General features: G+C 33.7%; 1 protein-coding gene across 3 annotated transcripts in view; it reads right to left on the bottom strand.

The window, feature by feature from the left end:
* Positions 1-10,273: 10,273 nt before the first annotated feature.
* LOC120625649 (polypyrimidine tract-binding protein 1) overlaps positions 10,274-17,360 on the bottom strand; it is a 327,046-nt gene continuing 319,959 nt past the window's right edge. For all 3 annotated transcript variants that reach the window (XM_039892749.1, XM_039892747.1, XM_039892748.1), the window contains exons 9-15: positions 15,711-15,907; positions 15,200-15,233; positions 14,021-14,113; positions 12,792-12,906; positions 11,878-11,979; positions 11,719-11,796; positions 10,274-10,765 (exon numbers count right to left, since the gene is read on the bottom strand). In XM_039892749.1, the coding sequence (XP_039748683.1) occupies positions 10,633-10,765; positions 11,719-11,796; positions 11,878-11,979; positions 12,792-12,906; positions 14,021-14,113; positions 15,200-15,233; positions 15,711-15,907 (752 nt within the window). In that variant the 3' untranslated portion in view covers positions 10,274-10,632. The remainder of the gene's footprint in view (positions 10,766-11,718; positions 11,797-11,877; positions 11,980-12,791; positions 12,907-14,020; positions 14,114-15,199; positions 15,234-15,710; positions 15,908-17,360) is intronic.

Raw genomic sequence — 17,360 nt, 5'->3', positions numbered from 1 at the left:
AAAAATTATGAAATAAATGTTTCAAATGCAATGTATTATTTTTATTTCAAGTAAAACCTACGAAATTTAAAAATTTTACCTGCTTGTGAGTGTTATTTACGCAAACCCTTGTTTTTCTTTCACCTGTTGAATATTAGAAAATTGCGACCAAGTTTAGAAAATTTGAAAATTAGTGATGTTACTAATTACTTTTCATGGCATATTGCACACCATTAGAAAGGGGACAGTCCAGAGATGTTTTAAAAAAATTGGAAGAACATGATCACTTTTAGTTTTTTTTTTATTAAAACCGAAAGTTGACGTTCAAGCTTATTTTTTTACGTAAAAAAAACTTTGCGGGGCTGTAAAACAAAAACTAGATGTTGCTGGCGTGTAATTCTAGTTTCAAAAGAAGCGTAAAACGTTACAAATTAAAGATTAAAAAGAAAATTAATTAATACTTAACAACTTTATTTTTTATTAAAATTTAAATGTAGAATTTTTACAATTTTTAAAAAAACAATTTAAAATCAGTATAAAAAAAACCGTTTGAGCAAGATTTTTTTACGAGGGCTGAAGAGATAGCCAAAGACCCCTCCAATCATCAGATTCGATTTGGCACACGATGCACCAAACATCCTGTATATTTGTATAATTTTTAAATCTTATTAAAACATAGAAAAAGAGGTAGGTGGTGCAATCCACCTACCTCTTTTTCTATGTTTTTTCCTTTTACGCCATTGGTTGCCTGGAAGAAATCGCTATGTAGCGATAAGGCCACCAAATTGTACTCTCTTGATTTGTATTTATATCTTTGTAACTACTTTTTGTTTCTTTGGTGTACAATAAAAGTGTATTCATTCATTCATTCATTCATACTAGTGTTTCCCTGCTGGGTTTATTACGGTGTTTTAAGAATTGCGTGGGAACCGTTTGTTTTACTAGGAGAAAATCCTCTGATACTCTCCATCCCCTCAAATAACTCTATGTCGAAAATCAAATTGATTGGTTCCTTAATTAGGACGTAAAAAAGACAAACCAACAAACAAACACACTTTCTTATTTTTATTATTAGTAATGATTTTATAATAAAACTTTTACATATGAGCCCAGCCTGTGAAATAGCCTCGGCGCTGCAGTCAGGTTAAAAAAAAACCTACTTATACTTGTACTATGGAGGGTAGAGGTAAGGAGAGTCATCTGTGTATATGAAAAAGTGTCGTCAAAATGTATTAAATTAGGATGGCGCCACATTTGCATCAGGGTAACTCTTAAAAGAAGCGCCAAATATAAATATTGTTAGAGTAGGCTTGAAAAATAAACAAGGAAGTATGGAGATACAAGGAAGTAAGGTTATATTTACCAAAATATTTTGTACAACGTAAGTTGTTGAAATTCTCAATAATTGACTACTTTAGTCGATAATGACATTAAATTTTTTAACTCGGCATACTTCAATTCATCTACGATTGCTACATTCATACCATACCCTGTGCATCCACCAGCGCCATTGTGGAGGATTTTTGAACTGTTATTTAGCGCACACTGGACACTTTTTCAACTTTTCTCCCATATAAGATGACTCTCCTTACCTCTACCCTCCATAACTTGTACTTAGTGATTTTAGTAACATATTAAATAAATGGTTAAGAGCTCTTTGTAATTACCAACGACCCTCGATGTCAGATTAAATATTTTCGCACCTAAGTAACTACCTATTTTGTCAATACTCAGCACTTACAGGACTTGTACCAGAACCGAGCTAAACAATACCTAGCAACCTAGGTAACAATAAACAAAGAGGAAATATAATATGTCAATTATTAGGCAATCATTAAAGATAGCACAGATTTATAAAACAATAACTGACACTATCTAATAAAAGATTACGCCATGAAACATTAGTATAGAGTCTCTCAATGAGACGTTCAAAAATTAACGGTACGAATACCGCAGGCAACAGCATTTAAAAAGTTTTAAAATGCGAAAGTGTGTACAGATACGAATTCCTCGCAGGGATATCAATGTTTCTGAATAACAAAACGCTAGCGCGACGTAAACAAAGTGTGACACCGAACAGCGCCATCTAGTGTGCTACTTTAAAAGATAGAGATTTCATGTTCTTGTACGACTTGAAAAAATAATATTACCTTTGAGTGGTAAAATAAGGGATGAAAGTTTTTTTATTACTTAGTCCTGAAATTCAGAAAATAGTTTATTTTAAAGTAGGTATATAATATATCAATTAAGAAAATATTTTATTTACAGGGGTAAAACAGGGGTGGGAAGTTAGAGACCCCAAAGTCGCGTATAGGTTAGTATTCATAAATAAACGATAACTCGCTCGCGACCGCGTTTGTTATTTTTTTAGACCATCTTGTAGGAACAGTATATTTGGGAGCTGTGTGGCATTTAATTGAGGTGTAGTTAAAAATCACTTTTTGTGATCTTCAAAATTTTTCTACTTTTTACATTATTGCAATTTTCTTGAGGATCTCATTTTTTTTAAAGAAATTATAACCTATGTTATACTTCGTGATAACTTAGCTTTATTTTGTCGAAGAAATGGTTTAAATTGGTCCAATAATTTATAATTTAGGAGCCTATTGTCCTCTTCTTTTTTTTTTAAGCGGTATTCCTCCCAGGTATATCAATGTTTCTGGATAACACATCGCTAGCGCGATGTCAACTAGATGTGACACAGAACAGCGCCATTTAGTGCGCTACTTTAAAAGTACCTAACAGAGTTCTCGTTCGTGTACAACTTGAAAGAATAATACACACATATTATATATTGTAATTTATATATTGTATACAATACCTATTATCGTTTAAATTATATTTACAAATGCGTGGAGTTTTAAAACACCTAGAACCCGTTTGCAGCGCCAACTACCAAGCCCAATTGTACTTGCAGCAAACATCAGAAAAAAAATACCTAGAACTAAACTAAAAGTAAAATAATAGTTCTTTAATTGAAACCCGACACAATAGCCAATAATAAGTACCTTCCTACCTAAGTAGAAATAGCTTTAATGTCATCTAATAAAGATATTATGTTTAGCAAAAAAGGGGTCGGTCCGATGGCCACGGTAATGGCATTGAATAAACGGTGGCATTTTAACATTGCCAATTTATCATCATCATATTATCAACTGATTAACGACCACTGCTGGACATAGATCATATTCTTTTATAGAGAGTATCATAGTCCAGGTGCTTAAACCACTTGTTTCAAGCCGCTTTCAGCGACTCGTTTCATGACCTCTGACCAACGCGTTGGAGGTCGACCAACGCTGCATTTACCGGTGCACTTACTGGTCGCCATTCCAGCATCTAGCAACCCCAAAGATATCAGTTCTCTGTGCCATGTAACACTTTAGCTTTGCTGTTGAGAAACAATGTTCTTTGAGCGTGGTATTAAGGTCTCCCGGACTATTTACCATTATAATTACATCATCGTCAAACTAAGTTGATGTATTGATGCCAATCCAATCCAGAGCACTGCCAATTATTATGACTCTGTCTGCGTTTAAGTTTACTGGATTTTTGTCTGGTAAGAGGCTTCGGCTGTGGCACAGATTCTGTATGTTATTAAATGATTTAATGATGAGGTTCAGTTCAGTAAGAATAAAAGTCCTCACGCATGCTCATGCATTCTTTGACTGTAATTCACGAAGCGCTCGACCTTATCGCGAGCATACAATTTTCTACTTTAGGTCTTTGTTATACGGTCTTAATATCAAAAGAGCTCTATTTATAGGCGTATTAATGCCGCGCGATTGTGCGTTCCTATCGAAAAGTAGGTGCGTTAAGGAGCACGCATACTAACGGAATGACATAACTGCGCCATATCTTTTGCCTGCGCTCGCTTTGATGATCTCGTCTCCTCTCGGAGATTTCTCGTCGTGATAATTAATTTTCGACTTTATTTCAATACTATTAATGTCAATAATAGTTTGACAGAAGCTAATGTTATCCGCTGCGCCTCACCAGATGTGTGGCAGACGTAGACGTTTGATAATTTAGATTTGGCCTTATTTCAGTAATAAGAAAAACGCTTAACCGAAATCATTTGTAACGCTGTTTGAATACTAATAAATAAATAAATAATCTGAGACCAAGTAACCAAGTAACCAAGGGACTGAAGAATAAATGACGGAAACCTTATTGAGTCATTATACCTAACTATAATCTTTTAATGATATCATCATGCATTCTTATCATAATCGGCCTCACTAATATGATAAAACTAATAAGGTAAGTCTTTAGAAATACAGGAGTTGGCTACAATAATAGAATTTATTATTTTCAACTATATTTTATTATAAAATGACAAAGAATAAATCTAGAGTTTAATAGTGTAGTCACTTAGTTGTTAAAATAGTGTATATATTTATATATTTCACATAAACTGTACGGTTTACAGTGTAGCCGTCAAAAGTTGCCTGATGGCGTTTACACAAAATCAATTTACACAAACAATCATCAAAATACATCTTTTGGATAACTTGAGCTTGTTAAAGCTTGCTTAAGTAAATCATAATATAGGTAATTTGATCTTCTATTTAGATTAGTGGAAATTAAAAATATTTATCTGATAGATCCCTGTTATTTTTCCCAATGATTGGTCTTTGGCATATTGTTTTAAATTAGTATTAATTAATTAGTCTAAAGTTTTGACATTTTAAAATTGTATTTAACTACATTCAAAGGAAAAATTAGGAGGATGTGCTCAAGACAAAAACCAGGAGACAAATATATCGTTACAAGAAACGATTTATACATCTAATAAACTATTTTAATTTTACACACAACCCTTTAATTTGCACACCATTAATATATATTTTTTTTAATTCAACATAAATCGCTAGACGCAAAAACCAAGACGGGTACAAGGTACATATTATTACAAGTAGTTAGCCACTACGAAGAGTATTTTTCTGTAGGCAGTTTACTAGAGCGACTACTGAAATAAGGTTAGGATATTCATCTAGTTAATCTAAAGTATTGATTATTTTAATCTGTAATAGTTCTATAATTTTATTTTTATTAATTTATTATTTATCATCATCATCATGACAGTGTATTTACATTTACACGCACAATTAATTAAATACCAATTAATATAGGATAACTGCCACATCATAGGACCTAATCGACTCTTAAACAAATAATCTTTCAATTGATAACTACTTTAATAGTTCTGACGCTAATATTTTTTCCCTATTAATTGGCAGTTATACATTTCTTCTAGATCAACGTTTCAATAAGGAATGTCTCAGTTCTTTCTACACAGTGGGGAATAAGGGACGTGGCACGGAAAAGTAGCCAACCTGACCAGCAGGTATCATAGTCGGCTTATATATTCACAATATACCCTGTGCGTAGTATATTCCACGTGATATTTTATAAAAATCTATCATTGGCAATATTTAAGTCCCCTACCCCTTTTACATCGAACTTAACAACCTGTATTTCGCATAAATTCTCGCAAAGTACCACAGACTTTTTTATATTCAAGACGCGAAGGGCTCCGACGAAGATAAATGTATTGAAACGTTTTACAGCATAGTTTTGTAGTTATGACGAGACAATTTAGATCTAAATAGATAAGAGTATGTTTAGAGTACAGATGGTGTACAATCGTACATAACCTCATTATATTGTTCCCATTTAAAAGTGTATAAGTTTTATTTACAAATAGATCTAGTATTCTGATGAAGAAAGTTATGAGAAAAAAAATAAAAAGAGGAAAATTTAAAACGACGGCGAGATTGTTTCGATAACGATTGTGTATTTAAAGAAAAAAAGGAGACAGGAAAGGTGAGGAAAATAAAGAAAAAAGAATCAATGATGATAATAGTTTAATTATAAAACTAAAAATAAGAATGAAATTAACCACACAAAAGGCTTAATGCTACAAAATATAAGAAACTACAAAGAAATGACGACACTTTAAATAACATTGAGAAAAAAAAATAGAAAGCGCCTACCTAGATAATTATAAGAAATAAGTAGATAAGATAAAAAAATAAGATTAAAGTCAGTTTGTATAGAGGTAATTCCCACCTATGCCAACTTACTATATTCATTTGTTGGCTTTACCCCTACTGTAGGTAGGTACAATACACAATACTAAATATTTAAAATGCCGTAAAAGATAAGGGAATAAAGAAGCATCATCAAATTGTCGGGATATATTGTGGAATATGAACAGTTGTGAGTGAAGCACATCAAGGTCGTAACGAAGTAACGTAACATTATTTAGTAGATACCGATTACAATAAACAGCGTTTGATTGACGCGAACGGATCAATTAAACAAGATTGAAAAAGCATCAGCTCTTACATATTTTTCAACGCATAACTTTAACTAACAAATTGAAACAATGTTCGCTTACAATGAATAAAATTGCATATATTGCGCTTAATAAAACTCTCAAATATAATTTAACTGTAACATTTTCATCAACTTTTCAATAAATGTTAAGATTAATTCAATTAATTACTTTTTACCTAAAATAATGTGTATTGACTTTAAATTTGGCATCTCATTCTAAACACTGATTTATTTATTTTTTAATTATATAATTACGATATTATCCTAAATATTTAAAATACTTCTCTAAACACATAAACCCCTATAATTATCTATTAGTCAATACCAATATTATTGAGAAAAGTTTTAGGCCACCAAACGCTACACACACTGTCGAGTAATCACTGACTCCGGCACTCAGCGAGTTGCTGAAACATTTTCCATAACTATAAAGGACAGTTTGGCAACACGGCTAGAAGAATTCTTCGCATCAACTTGCTGCATCGATTGGGTAAGCTTTCAGATTAAAAATATAAACAAATACTATTATCCAACATTTTAAACTATGCTTACTTTACAGTACTGCTACTGATTTTAGCCTAGCAAAACACTGCATAGTAAAACAAAGAAAATGCTCAAGATGTTGAGGCAGGAAACATAAATTATATCCCCGATTATATCCCCCATGGGATATAACTAACGTGTCCACCTGCTAAAGCACGGGAACAGGGAATAGGAGAAGTTTACCCCCGTTTATTATTACACATATTATTTGGATATCATTTCCACTTGTGCGCCAGTGCTGAGAGTTGATACAGCTGTGGGAGAAGATAATTTTTTCTCCTTTCCCTGGGATGAAAATTGTCTCCTGCCCCAGCTAGCTGTCCAGGTGACGTACAAGACGTCCAAGGGGATATAACAGTGGAGAAAAGCCAGCAGCGTCCTTTGTATTACGATCACCAACTCACTATCGGCCCAGCGTAGTGATTATGGGCAAAACCTCCCGCCTGGGGAGCCTTTTAGTACAACAGTGGACTGTAATAGGGCATTGATGTTATTTAAGTTAGATTTTTGTTAAATTGGCAGCTTTGCCCGAACAAACAAATAAGCAAGTTAGCTGTATTTCTTCCTGTCGTGCCGAAGACCTACGGGGATCTTTCAATGGTAGCAGAAACACCAGGTGCCCAGTGTGTGTAATGTTCTACGCTGAGTAAAGTAGATATGTAATCTCTTTTTGTGATTTTTGTAATAATACATGTTTGGTAATAATATTAAATTGCGATTACTACCGATGCCATCTCAAAACAGACCACCACCATCTCACCCGCAGCGTTTCAAAACGCTGGCACAATTTCGTGTACCCTAGAAAAACATCTTCAAAAACGTGCAAAATATCACCACACCCTGGTCGCCTAACATTATTTAAACCAAACTACTACTTACACGTTCTTAGCGTAGATAGGTTAATTAATTTATTAATCAGAATTAATACAATCTTTATGATCAAATTTCTCTATTAACCTTACATTGTAATGACGATCTAATTTTTTTTTTTAGTTTATTCATCTTACTAAGCTCTATTTTTATATATTTAAACGGTACGTGATGTACATATATGATACATTTTATAATAGTGTAAATATGTAATTTTTATGACAGTTCAAGTTTATAAAACTGAAATAAAAAATCTTTTTTTTTTTGTGACTAAAGATATGTTGAAAACGAACCTTACGCCGAGGGCAAAGGGGCCTCGAAGCCTAACTTTACAGCGGAATATTTCAAAAACTACTACTGTTTAATTCCTTAAGGGATTTATTTTTTATTTACCACCTTAAGTCCTTAACAAACGTTTCCGACAGCGGGTAAGGGAAGATATGTATGAATTCTTTAACATTTTCCACTTAACATTAGACGTCTTCTATTAAAATTTAATTGATAATTATCATATTGCAAACAGCAATGTTTTCACTAACTCGTCATAAATCAGGTATCTGTTTCACGCATGCTTTGCCTAATCACATAGACTGGACGTGTAGCTGAACACTTAATCTGGTCCTAACCGTCAGAGCGTAGATTGCGGGCACCAACTCTTTGACCAAATTCGTTACATTAAATAAATAATATCTCTAAAAGCGTTACCAGAGTTTTTGAGAGAAATTTAAGAGTTATTACGTTATTTTACTTAATCCACAAACTTAATCTCCTTTGCATTGGACTAGACGCATTTTTAATTAAATTTTAAGAAGGCAAAGATGTGTGAAAACCAATCGTGTGCTAGGTTTAGAAGGGTAAACGCAGGAGGTCGCCCCGTGAGTTGGACTTAGTTATGTACAAAGTGTCGAGTGAGAGAGCATTAAACTAAAATACTGTCGTGATAAAGCGATACAGCGTTAATTCCGCACACAAAGTAGTTACGTGCATTTGCATCAAATCCTGAAAATGCTTTTTAATTCGTAAAACGTCAAGACATCCTTATTAACAGTGCGGCAACGTTTTAATAGTATTCATTATATACTTATTTAAAATTATTCTAAAAAATACATTAGCGCAACATTGCCCACACTGCCATGTATAACTGGGTAGGGACTGACCCTGACCGTAAACAAATAAATAATTTTATCTATAATTAATTGCTTAGTGAATATATGCACGAGCATTTATAGTATGTTGTAGCTACCATTAATAAAAATTAACATCAAAATAAATGCATCATGTCACTATTATGTCACTGAACGTAACGTTTTATAGATGATATTGATAGGTATATATCAACTATGATTAGTGAAAGTAGTCGTGATTACGCTAACTAATCGAGAAGAAACTCTTTTTTAACAGTAAACAGAATATTTTTCTAAACAACGCAACAGTCACGGAAGTATTCAGTGGAGGTTCCGGATTCGCCGGCTATAGAAGACGACAGTTTTATAACTAAAATTATACTAAAATCCTCTCTACAACTAATATTGCACACACATACACATTTCTGAACGCAGTGATTCGTTAGTAAACATAATTAAAATGTGTATGCGTACGAAACTATAATATAATTATTTTTAAAATGCCATAATAAATTGTGCAGATTAAAATAGAGCATAAAATATATTATGTATAAAATATAATCTTAGAATAATAACTGCAAATTATAAGTGATAAGAAAATACTTTTAACAATGTGCTCTAGTGTTGAATATTATAAAAATATAAAAATACTATTTATCGTTAATAAGCCTGTTACAATAATAACCGCAAAACAACCGAGACAATGTTTAACATTGCGTAAAATATATATTAAAGTTGCCAAATTGTAAATAATTCTAGCGCAATCTAATTGCATTCTGTTTCATACAAACTGATCAACCTCAGAGTAACGATAAGCTACAGTTCGCAGCAGACCATACTGGTATTTATACAACCGCGATTAATGGTGAAAATCCACAAGTAATTTCTAGATTTTTATTATTAACTGCAAAAATTACAACGTCAATATTATTCATCAATCAACAATTCTTTTAAAAAGGATATGAATGAAGTTCTTATCGATATGTACGTGATATGTCTAGTGGTACGGTTAAAAACATCTTCGCGATCGGTAGCTTAATCTTTGCTCTGAGACACAAATCATACGCTGAAATCACTGGAAACGATTAACGCTAAGTAATATGTATAAAAATAATATATCGAATAATAAAAATACGGAATGAATACCACACAAATAAAAAATCCTTTCTAATCCCACAGCGAAGGCCAAGGGAACCCTTGAAAAAACTTAAAATCGATTTAGCTGCCGTCCGAAATGATGACGAGACACCTTAAATTAGGATGTAAAGGTTTTCTTACCTGTCTTATAACGTTAACAATATTTTCATTACTTTTTAGTGTAAAATTTATTTAAATTGTTAGGAAAATAATAAACACACACTCAGATTAAGAAAATCTCTGAATTTTTTTTTTGTTTTTATATATTTACCCCATTATTTTTTATCTTTTTAAAACACACTTTACACTAAAGAGTAATGAAAAGATTGCTTACATTATAAGAAGGGTAAGAAAAAAAGGAGTGTACAGTAATAGTACGTATTCTAATGAAATAGAGTTAGCACTTAACTTCTATACTGATCCGAGTAAGCGTAATACAGATATAATATAATTTTCAGTCGAGTGATGTTCTCGATTAATGAGAGAGGTACTCGTGCGATGTACAGTCGTATCACCGAACGATAAGGCTTGAAAGTTAGGTTACGCTGTAAGTCATCCGAAAGGGTCCAACCTCGTTTGCGTGTAGATTTTGAACGACTGTTGTGTGATATTCCGAGGAGGCGTTTGGTCGTTTTGTTTAAATACTTGATTTCGAGAAGGACACTCTGAGGTGGTTGGACTCCGAGAGCTGATAATTGTGCATTTTGATGAGTGCCGCTACCGCGTCGTCGATCGACGGTAGTTGTACGAGAGCCATTTTCCGGTCCTTCCTGTAAAATATAAATACGCAACATTGAAGTTAAATGAAATACACACTAATATTATAAATATTATAATTTTTTGGTTTGATCTCTTTCATACACCAACGGAGCAACGCGAAGACGTGACTTTATTAATAATAAAAAATAAAAGAATCTTTACTGTTCGAAAAGTAAATGAACTATCTACAAACTCTTTAAAAATAGGTACTCGTACTACATAGCCAACAGGAGTGATTGGGCACTCGTACTAAGAAGGCATGTATCACGAGTGCCGTAAAAGTTATTGCATGGAGTCGGAGAATTCGATATTCTTCATTAACACGCTTTTATTTTTTAACCCGGAAAAGTACTCGGTTCCAATTCAGTTATTACTTCTGAAATGATTTTGATGGAATTTGGAGTCTCTTACAACTTTGAATCATCATCTGGGATTTCCTTCCTTCACGCAATTAAATTTCGCATTTAGAACTAGCTGTAGACTGAAAAACTAGCTGTACCTGTCTGGTATTAATTCCCATTCCCGCAGGAACTTTGGGACAAAAAACACAGAAAGCTAGCAAAAGGCCGGCTTTATACGATTTTTTTAGACTGTTGTTTGTAGTTGTTATTAAGGTTTATTTTTAGGAGATAAGAGCATTGCGCCTTTGATTTGTGTTTAGATCTACCATAACAAAGACCTATATTTTTGTAGTACATAGTATTAGCATATTATTATGATGGACCATTTAGTCACCGCTCGTGTTTAAAGCAGCTTGGTAGCGACTTTGCTTCGGAAAAAAATATATTTCTAATGTTTAAAAAATATTTTAAAAACTCTACAGTAGTTTCAGAGGTAACGTATTACAAATAAGAAAACAAACCAGATAGTAGATGGTGAAGATACAGTATAATATATTTTTCTATAATTTTATTACTGAACTTTAAAACTATTACAGAAATTTTACTAAAGAAAATTAACTCACGGGAAGAATTTGAACGCCTTGATTGTGAATCCCCGTTTGGTGAAAGCTTCCTTGATGTCATCCTCAGAGACCGTGGCTCTACAAACAAACAATGTGTTAGACAGGGTCATTTGAGCGTAAAAATTAAATGGCCGGTCTCGAAATTGAACAATAACTTACGGAATGTTGGACAGATGTAACGTAGCGCTCGGCGGGTAAATGTTCTGGTAGTTTTTGCTGCCGGGCTTCTTGAATCTATGAAGCGGACTCTGGGAATAGTCCCTGGAATAGAGCAGATAGAAAATTTATTTAACACCCCCAATAATTCTCTCGATACAGCCAATTTTGTGGACAAAGGATTTGCTGTTTCGCTATAAATGTAATCTAGAAAAATGAAAAATTCTTTAACATGTACGCTACATTGGAATTTCTTGGAAGGTATTCAATTTTTTGTCTCTGTATGGCTTTTGTCGGTCTAATGGCGAGTAGTGAGCTTTGTGGTTTTACCTATATATGGTGGTCGATACCCGGCAGGGGAAATTTGGGAAATTGAAATTTCTGAATTTTCTCTGGTCTTAGAAGTTTCAGCCCTTGGAATAAAAACATGCAGCCGAGCGATTAAGAGTACCGGTACGACGCCCCGTAGAAACTGGGTTATGGATTTAATCTGCCATGCAGCTAACAGTCAGTCCGTTACCATCTTAAGCTGCATCATCATTTATCACCAGGTGATATTACGTGTAAGTGCTAACTGGTAGAAAACCAGGCAATACGTTAATGGCATCTACAGCAAAGGAGCATCCCTTGATGGCAATACGCTTAATAACGGAAACGCTCGCAATTGAGAAGTCATATTCGAGTATAGTAACACTGCTAGGTCAAAGAAAGATGGATCTTATGCTACTGATTTTAAAGTCGCAAATTCTGTGATTCTGTTTTTTATTTCTCAACAATGCTTGCTATTAAAGCGTAAACGAATTTGAGCTTCAAAACGTTACAGAATATGGATAGTTCAAATCGACCTTCAATTAAGAGCTTACGAATTTTAAACTAAGGACACAAAAGGTCAAAGAGTATATTACAATAATAGTTACCTAGTCAGACCCGCGTCCGGTTGTCCCTCCTTGGGCAGCTGTACTGTCTGGTGTTTGCTGAGCATCACACGCATCGCTTTACCGAAGACGCGCAATTTATCCATGTGGGTCATCGCTGAAATAAACAGAGCAAAATTCATGTTTCAAGAGTCCAAACTATTGTTATAGGATTACCAAAATATTCCGTATCAATTCAGGGTAGATATCATGTGTTCTACTCAACTCACTTTTAAGGCAAGTCGTGTTACAAAATAGCATTACTGTAGAAACATAAATACAGATTATTATTGTTATCTTTCTTATCAGACTGGTCGGAGTCATTTGGGTTACCCATATTTATGTAGGTCACATGCAGTGCAGCTTCAATCACACCTTTTATTTGGTCTTCTTTGACCATCTCATCGGTCAGCGTGATCTGGTATCTTGGTCTTTTGAAGGCTATTATTTAAGTTCATGTTTCACCCTACGTATTTTACTACTCAAATACGTACTCAGGTTATTTTAGTTGTACTTTTTTTTTATTCTACAAGTTAGCCCTTGATTGCAATCTCACCTGGTGATGATGCAGTCTAAGATGGTAGCGGGCTAACCTGTACGGGATAATGGTAGTCATACCCCTAATCCGTTTCTACGCGACATCGCACCGGAACACTAAATCGCTTAGCGGCACATATTTGTCGGTAAGGCGGTTCTTAAAATAAATTGAATAAATAATTCAATCTCTGATGATATCAATGCCTAAAGAACACTGGAGTGTACCCATATTTGCTAAATTCTAATGACTTATTATTAAGGTTCGCATAATTTCGGTTGAGTACTCTTCATTACAAGATGTTGTACCACACAAAGGGGATAATTTGCTGAATTGCTCTTTTTCATCAAATATTGAAGTGGTGTGCCCCCTGGATCAAAATTTGGGTCAATACTATTAACTCTTAGAAATTTTCATTCGAAAATGAACGTTATTAATAATATCTCACTTTTTTATAGACACAGGCGTATATATTTGAGGCAGTTGTCTCGTGGTTAACGGAAATGAATAATTCATTCTTCGTTATAATAACCATGGCACAAGCGAGTTATTCAGATTTACCACTTCACGCAATATGAAATGTAAGCAGTAGAAAACTACGTTACACCCCCATAACTAAACAAAAGGAACGAAAGGCCCGAATATGAATCTAATGAACTCAAGAATAAAGTTGAATATAAAATAAAAAAGTAAATACCTAGGTGAGCCTGGTGCGGCTCTGCCATCTGAATTAGGGCTGAATCCTTTTTATTGTAGAGAATTTTCACTCGTTGCACGTCACCATACACCCCTACATAATAAAAATGTGTTACAAACTGAACAATGTGTTTCCCGTTGTTTTAATGTAATATTACTTATTTCAGGGCAGCCACCTCAACTCTACGTTTCACTACCCATAATAGGCATAAGAAATTAAATAAAAACAACAATTTGAGTATAATCCAGAGTATTACGTACTATGAATACGTAAAACTTATTAAGACTACTCAAAAATGTGACGATAACAGCAAAGTTGAGACAGCCTGATTACTATCTAGGTTGGTACCTACGACTAAGCTAAGCTACATTACATAGCATTTAAACACAGGTTTATTCCAACGGTAATATAGGAAATATTTTAGTTTAACGAATTAGTTTATACGCGTACGGTATAATGTGAAACTGGATAGAAAGAAAATGATACAAGAGGAAATAAAATCCAAAGCTCTATATTGGTCACGTGTAAGCTTTTGATTAATGCTGTAGCAGTTAACAGCATTGGATATTTCCGGCATAAAGCAAAGATTCTACAAATACATTTGGAATACTGTATACCGATAGAAGTTAAAAGAAACAAAGAAACCTCTTCATTAGTAACACCGTTTTTTTTGTAGCTTGCGTAATTGACAGATATTTAAATACTTTTAAATTATTTTGTTTTTTTAAATTATGAATTTAATTGATTTCAAGTACCAAGAGTTATCTTTATACAAAAGAATGACATATTTAATAATAGAGCCGGTATTTTTTAGCTTTCCTAATTAACATTCATTTAATTATGAATTTAATTGATGTCAAGTGTGTTATGTTTAACATCGTCGAACACCTTAGAAATGAAATCGAATAAACCATGAAACAAAATACAATACGGGGTTACATACACTAACCTAGCTACATCTAAGATGTCTGAAACACAAATTGTCAAGTTAATAAAGCGTTTAGAATGACCTCAGAATGGATAGTGTTAACAAGCGAAGCTTCGACAAAAAGTCATCGGATGCTGTTATCAGTAGAGAAGTTGAGAGTGTTAGCTGACAATTTGTCTTCCAGGCAGACAGGGGCTCGGGAGCAATATTAATGTTTTAATATAAAATACGGAATGTATGTGCACACGTACCGAAAAGGGTAAAGAGAGCGTCAGGCGTGACCATCTAAAACAATAGGAAAGAGAAAAGAGATAGTATTATAAATAGTCGTAAAAGATATCTGACTTCATGTCTATAAATAAATTAGCAACTTATTTTCAAGGAGTTTTAAGTAGAGTATATAAATGAATAGCCTGTAACGACTGTTTTAGTTTGGATCAAGTAGTCGTACGTTGGATTTATACCCATATTATTAAATGAAATAAGTAGACGTTACCGGCTATTGTGTTAGCATAATGCATAATTTGCCAATAAATATTAAACTACCAAATCGAATTGAAATATTGTAACATAACTTCTCTACGACTTGTGCCTACCAGATTTACGAGTGATACCTTCAACTCATTTACAAAAGTTATCTAAGGATGAATCGTTTTTACAATGTAAAAAGCATTCAACATCATTTGGTTTTGATGTGTTGATTTTAAATGTCTACTTCAAATTCTTAGTGGTTACATAACTACATTAAAGAAGGATACCTACCTCTTCATTAAGATTGGAGACGAGGAGTACTGTAGCCAGCGGCAGCGGTGGTGCAGCTAACGCACGTAGGGCAGGCGATGCTGGTGTCAGAGTGAGAGCTCCGAAGGCTGGCAGTCCAACTCCGCCGACTCCCACGCCGTACGGTGAGGCTAAGCCCGATCCCAGGCCTAAGAACGGAGGTGCCAAAACTCCGCCACCTACGCCAAAGTTGGGCCGTTAATAATAATTATAACCTTGGCAATCTATCTTCATTCAGTAAAGTTTAAGATCTAAGGACGTAATAAATTTGTATGTCACACACAACCATTAATCTAATTATATCAAAGCAATGTGTTTCCAAATAACACATTATAGTTGTTGTTAAAGGAAAAAAAAACATTTAAATTACAGTGATTCAGTGCAAGAGTTCGTGCAGGAAACCCCCACCAAACATGTTAGATGCCTCCTCTTTTTGCGAGAACCCCAAAGTATACAGCAATAGTATAACAAAAGCAACAAATAGGCTTTACAGGAGTAATCCTCATATATTACAACCCTCTACGGTGCAATAGGGATTTATGATAAGTTATTAGTCACTGTGGAAACATTTAGAATTGATTATGAATAATAAACAAGACAAGAGGGGTAAAGTACGAGTAGTATAGTATGCGTGTTTAGTTAGATTATAATATGAATACATTTTTGTTAATATTGTACAGTAACTAATTTGAGACATTTTACGTTAAAGGTGGGTCCATGTGATATTATAAAACCCGTAGAAGGTATTACTGTCTTTTTCTATTAGCTATATATTATTGTTCTGACCTATTATAAAAATAATGATGGATTTTTATACATTTTAAGACTATTAATAAAAAATGTTATGCAACCTAAATTTTATGAAACTTCCCTCAATCAGGATTCACCTTTACACATCAAATTATTCAAATTAAAATAAGAAACTACTAAATACCTTTATCACCATAGTTATCAGACAAAGAATAATAATTATTGCTGTCATAAATTATTATTATTTCTACGTAGAACCACAGCTTAGCGAGCATACAATTCAGCTTAAATTGTGTGACATAGCGTACAGGCAAAGTATGAATATTATGTTCCTTCAATGCAATTATAATAAAGTATATAAAATACTGGTCTGATGTAATCCAGACGTGTCCAGACGATTATCATTTTGTCTTTTTGTGTTACATTTCGTCAACAGCGTAGCTAAGCGATATTTAGCTCGAAACGCGTGTTTCACCTTTAAAGGCATACAAACTAATTTGTACGATACTAGTATGAACTTGAAAAAATGGCAAAATACTAGAATTTAAACCAGTAGAGCGAATATTGTCTTGTTTTGAAAACTAATTAAAATTGTGATTATAAGCCAACGAGTATTGTATTAAATTATAGAATGAAAGTGTTTGTTTTTCTTTAAATGTAAATACACTAGCGCAAGTATAACCTGAAGATCATAACCTACAATAATCATATTAACATTCTCGCTTTACAACATGCGAGAAAATCCCTCCATGAAAAATGGCTTAAAGGTTGTTTTTCTGTAGTTTGGACTTTACCTGAATTGTATTGTTTGCTATACCGTAGTACCGAAAGGAGCTTAGGTGGATCGAAGAGTAGTGTAAAAAGCGTCCAGGTGTCGGGTAG

This window comes from Pararge aegeria, chromosome 8, assembly GCF_905163445.1.
Source record: "Pararge aegeria chromosome 8, ilParAegt1.1, whole genome shotgun sequence".
Taxonomy (NCBI): domain Eukaryota; kingdom Metazoa; phylum Arthropoda; class Insecta; order Lepidoptera; family Nymphalidae; genus Pararge; species Pararge aegeria.
This window is presented reverse-complemented; position numbering and strand designations above follow the sequence as displayed.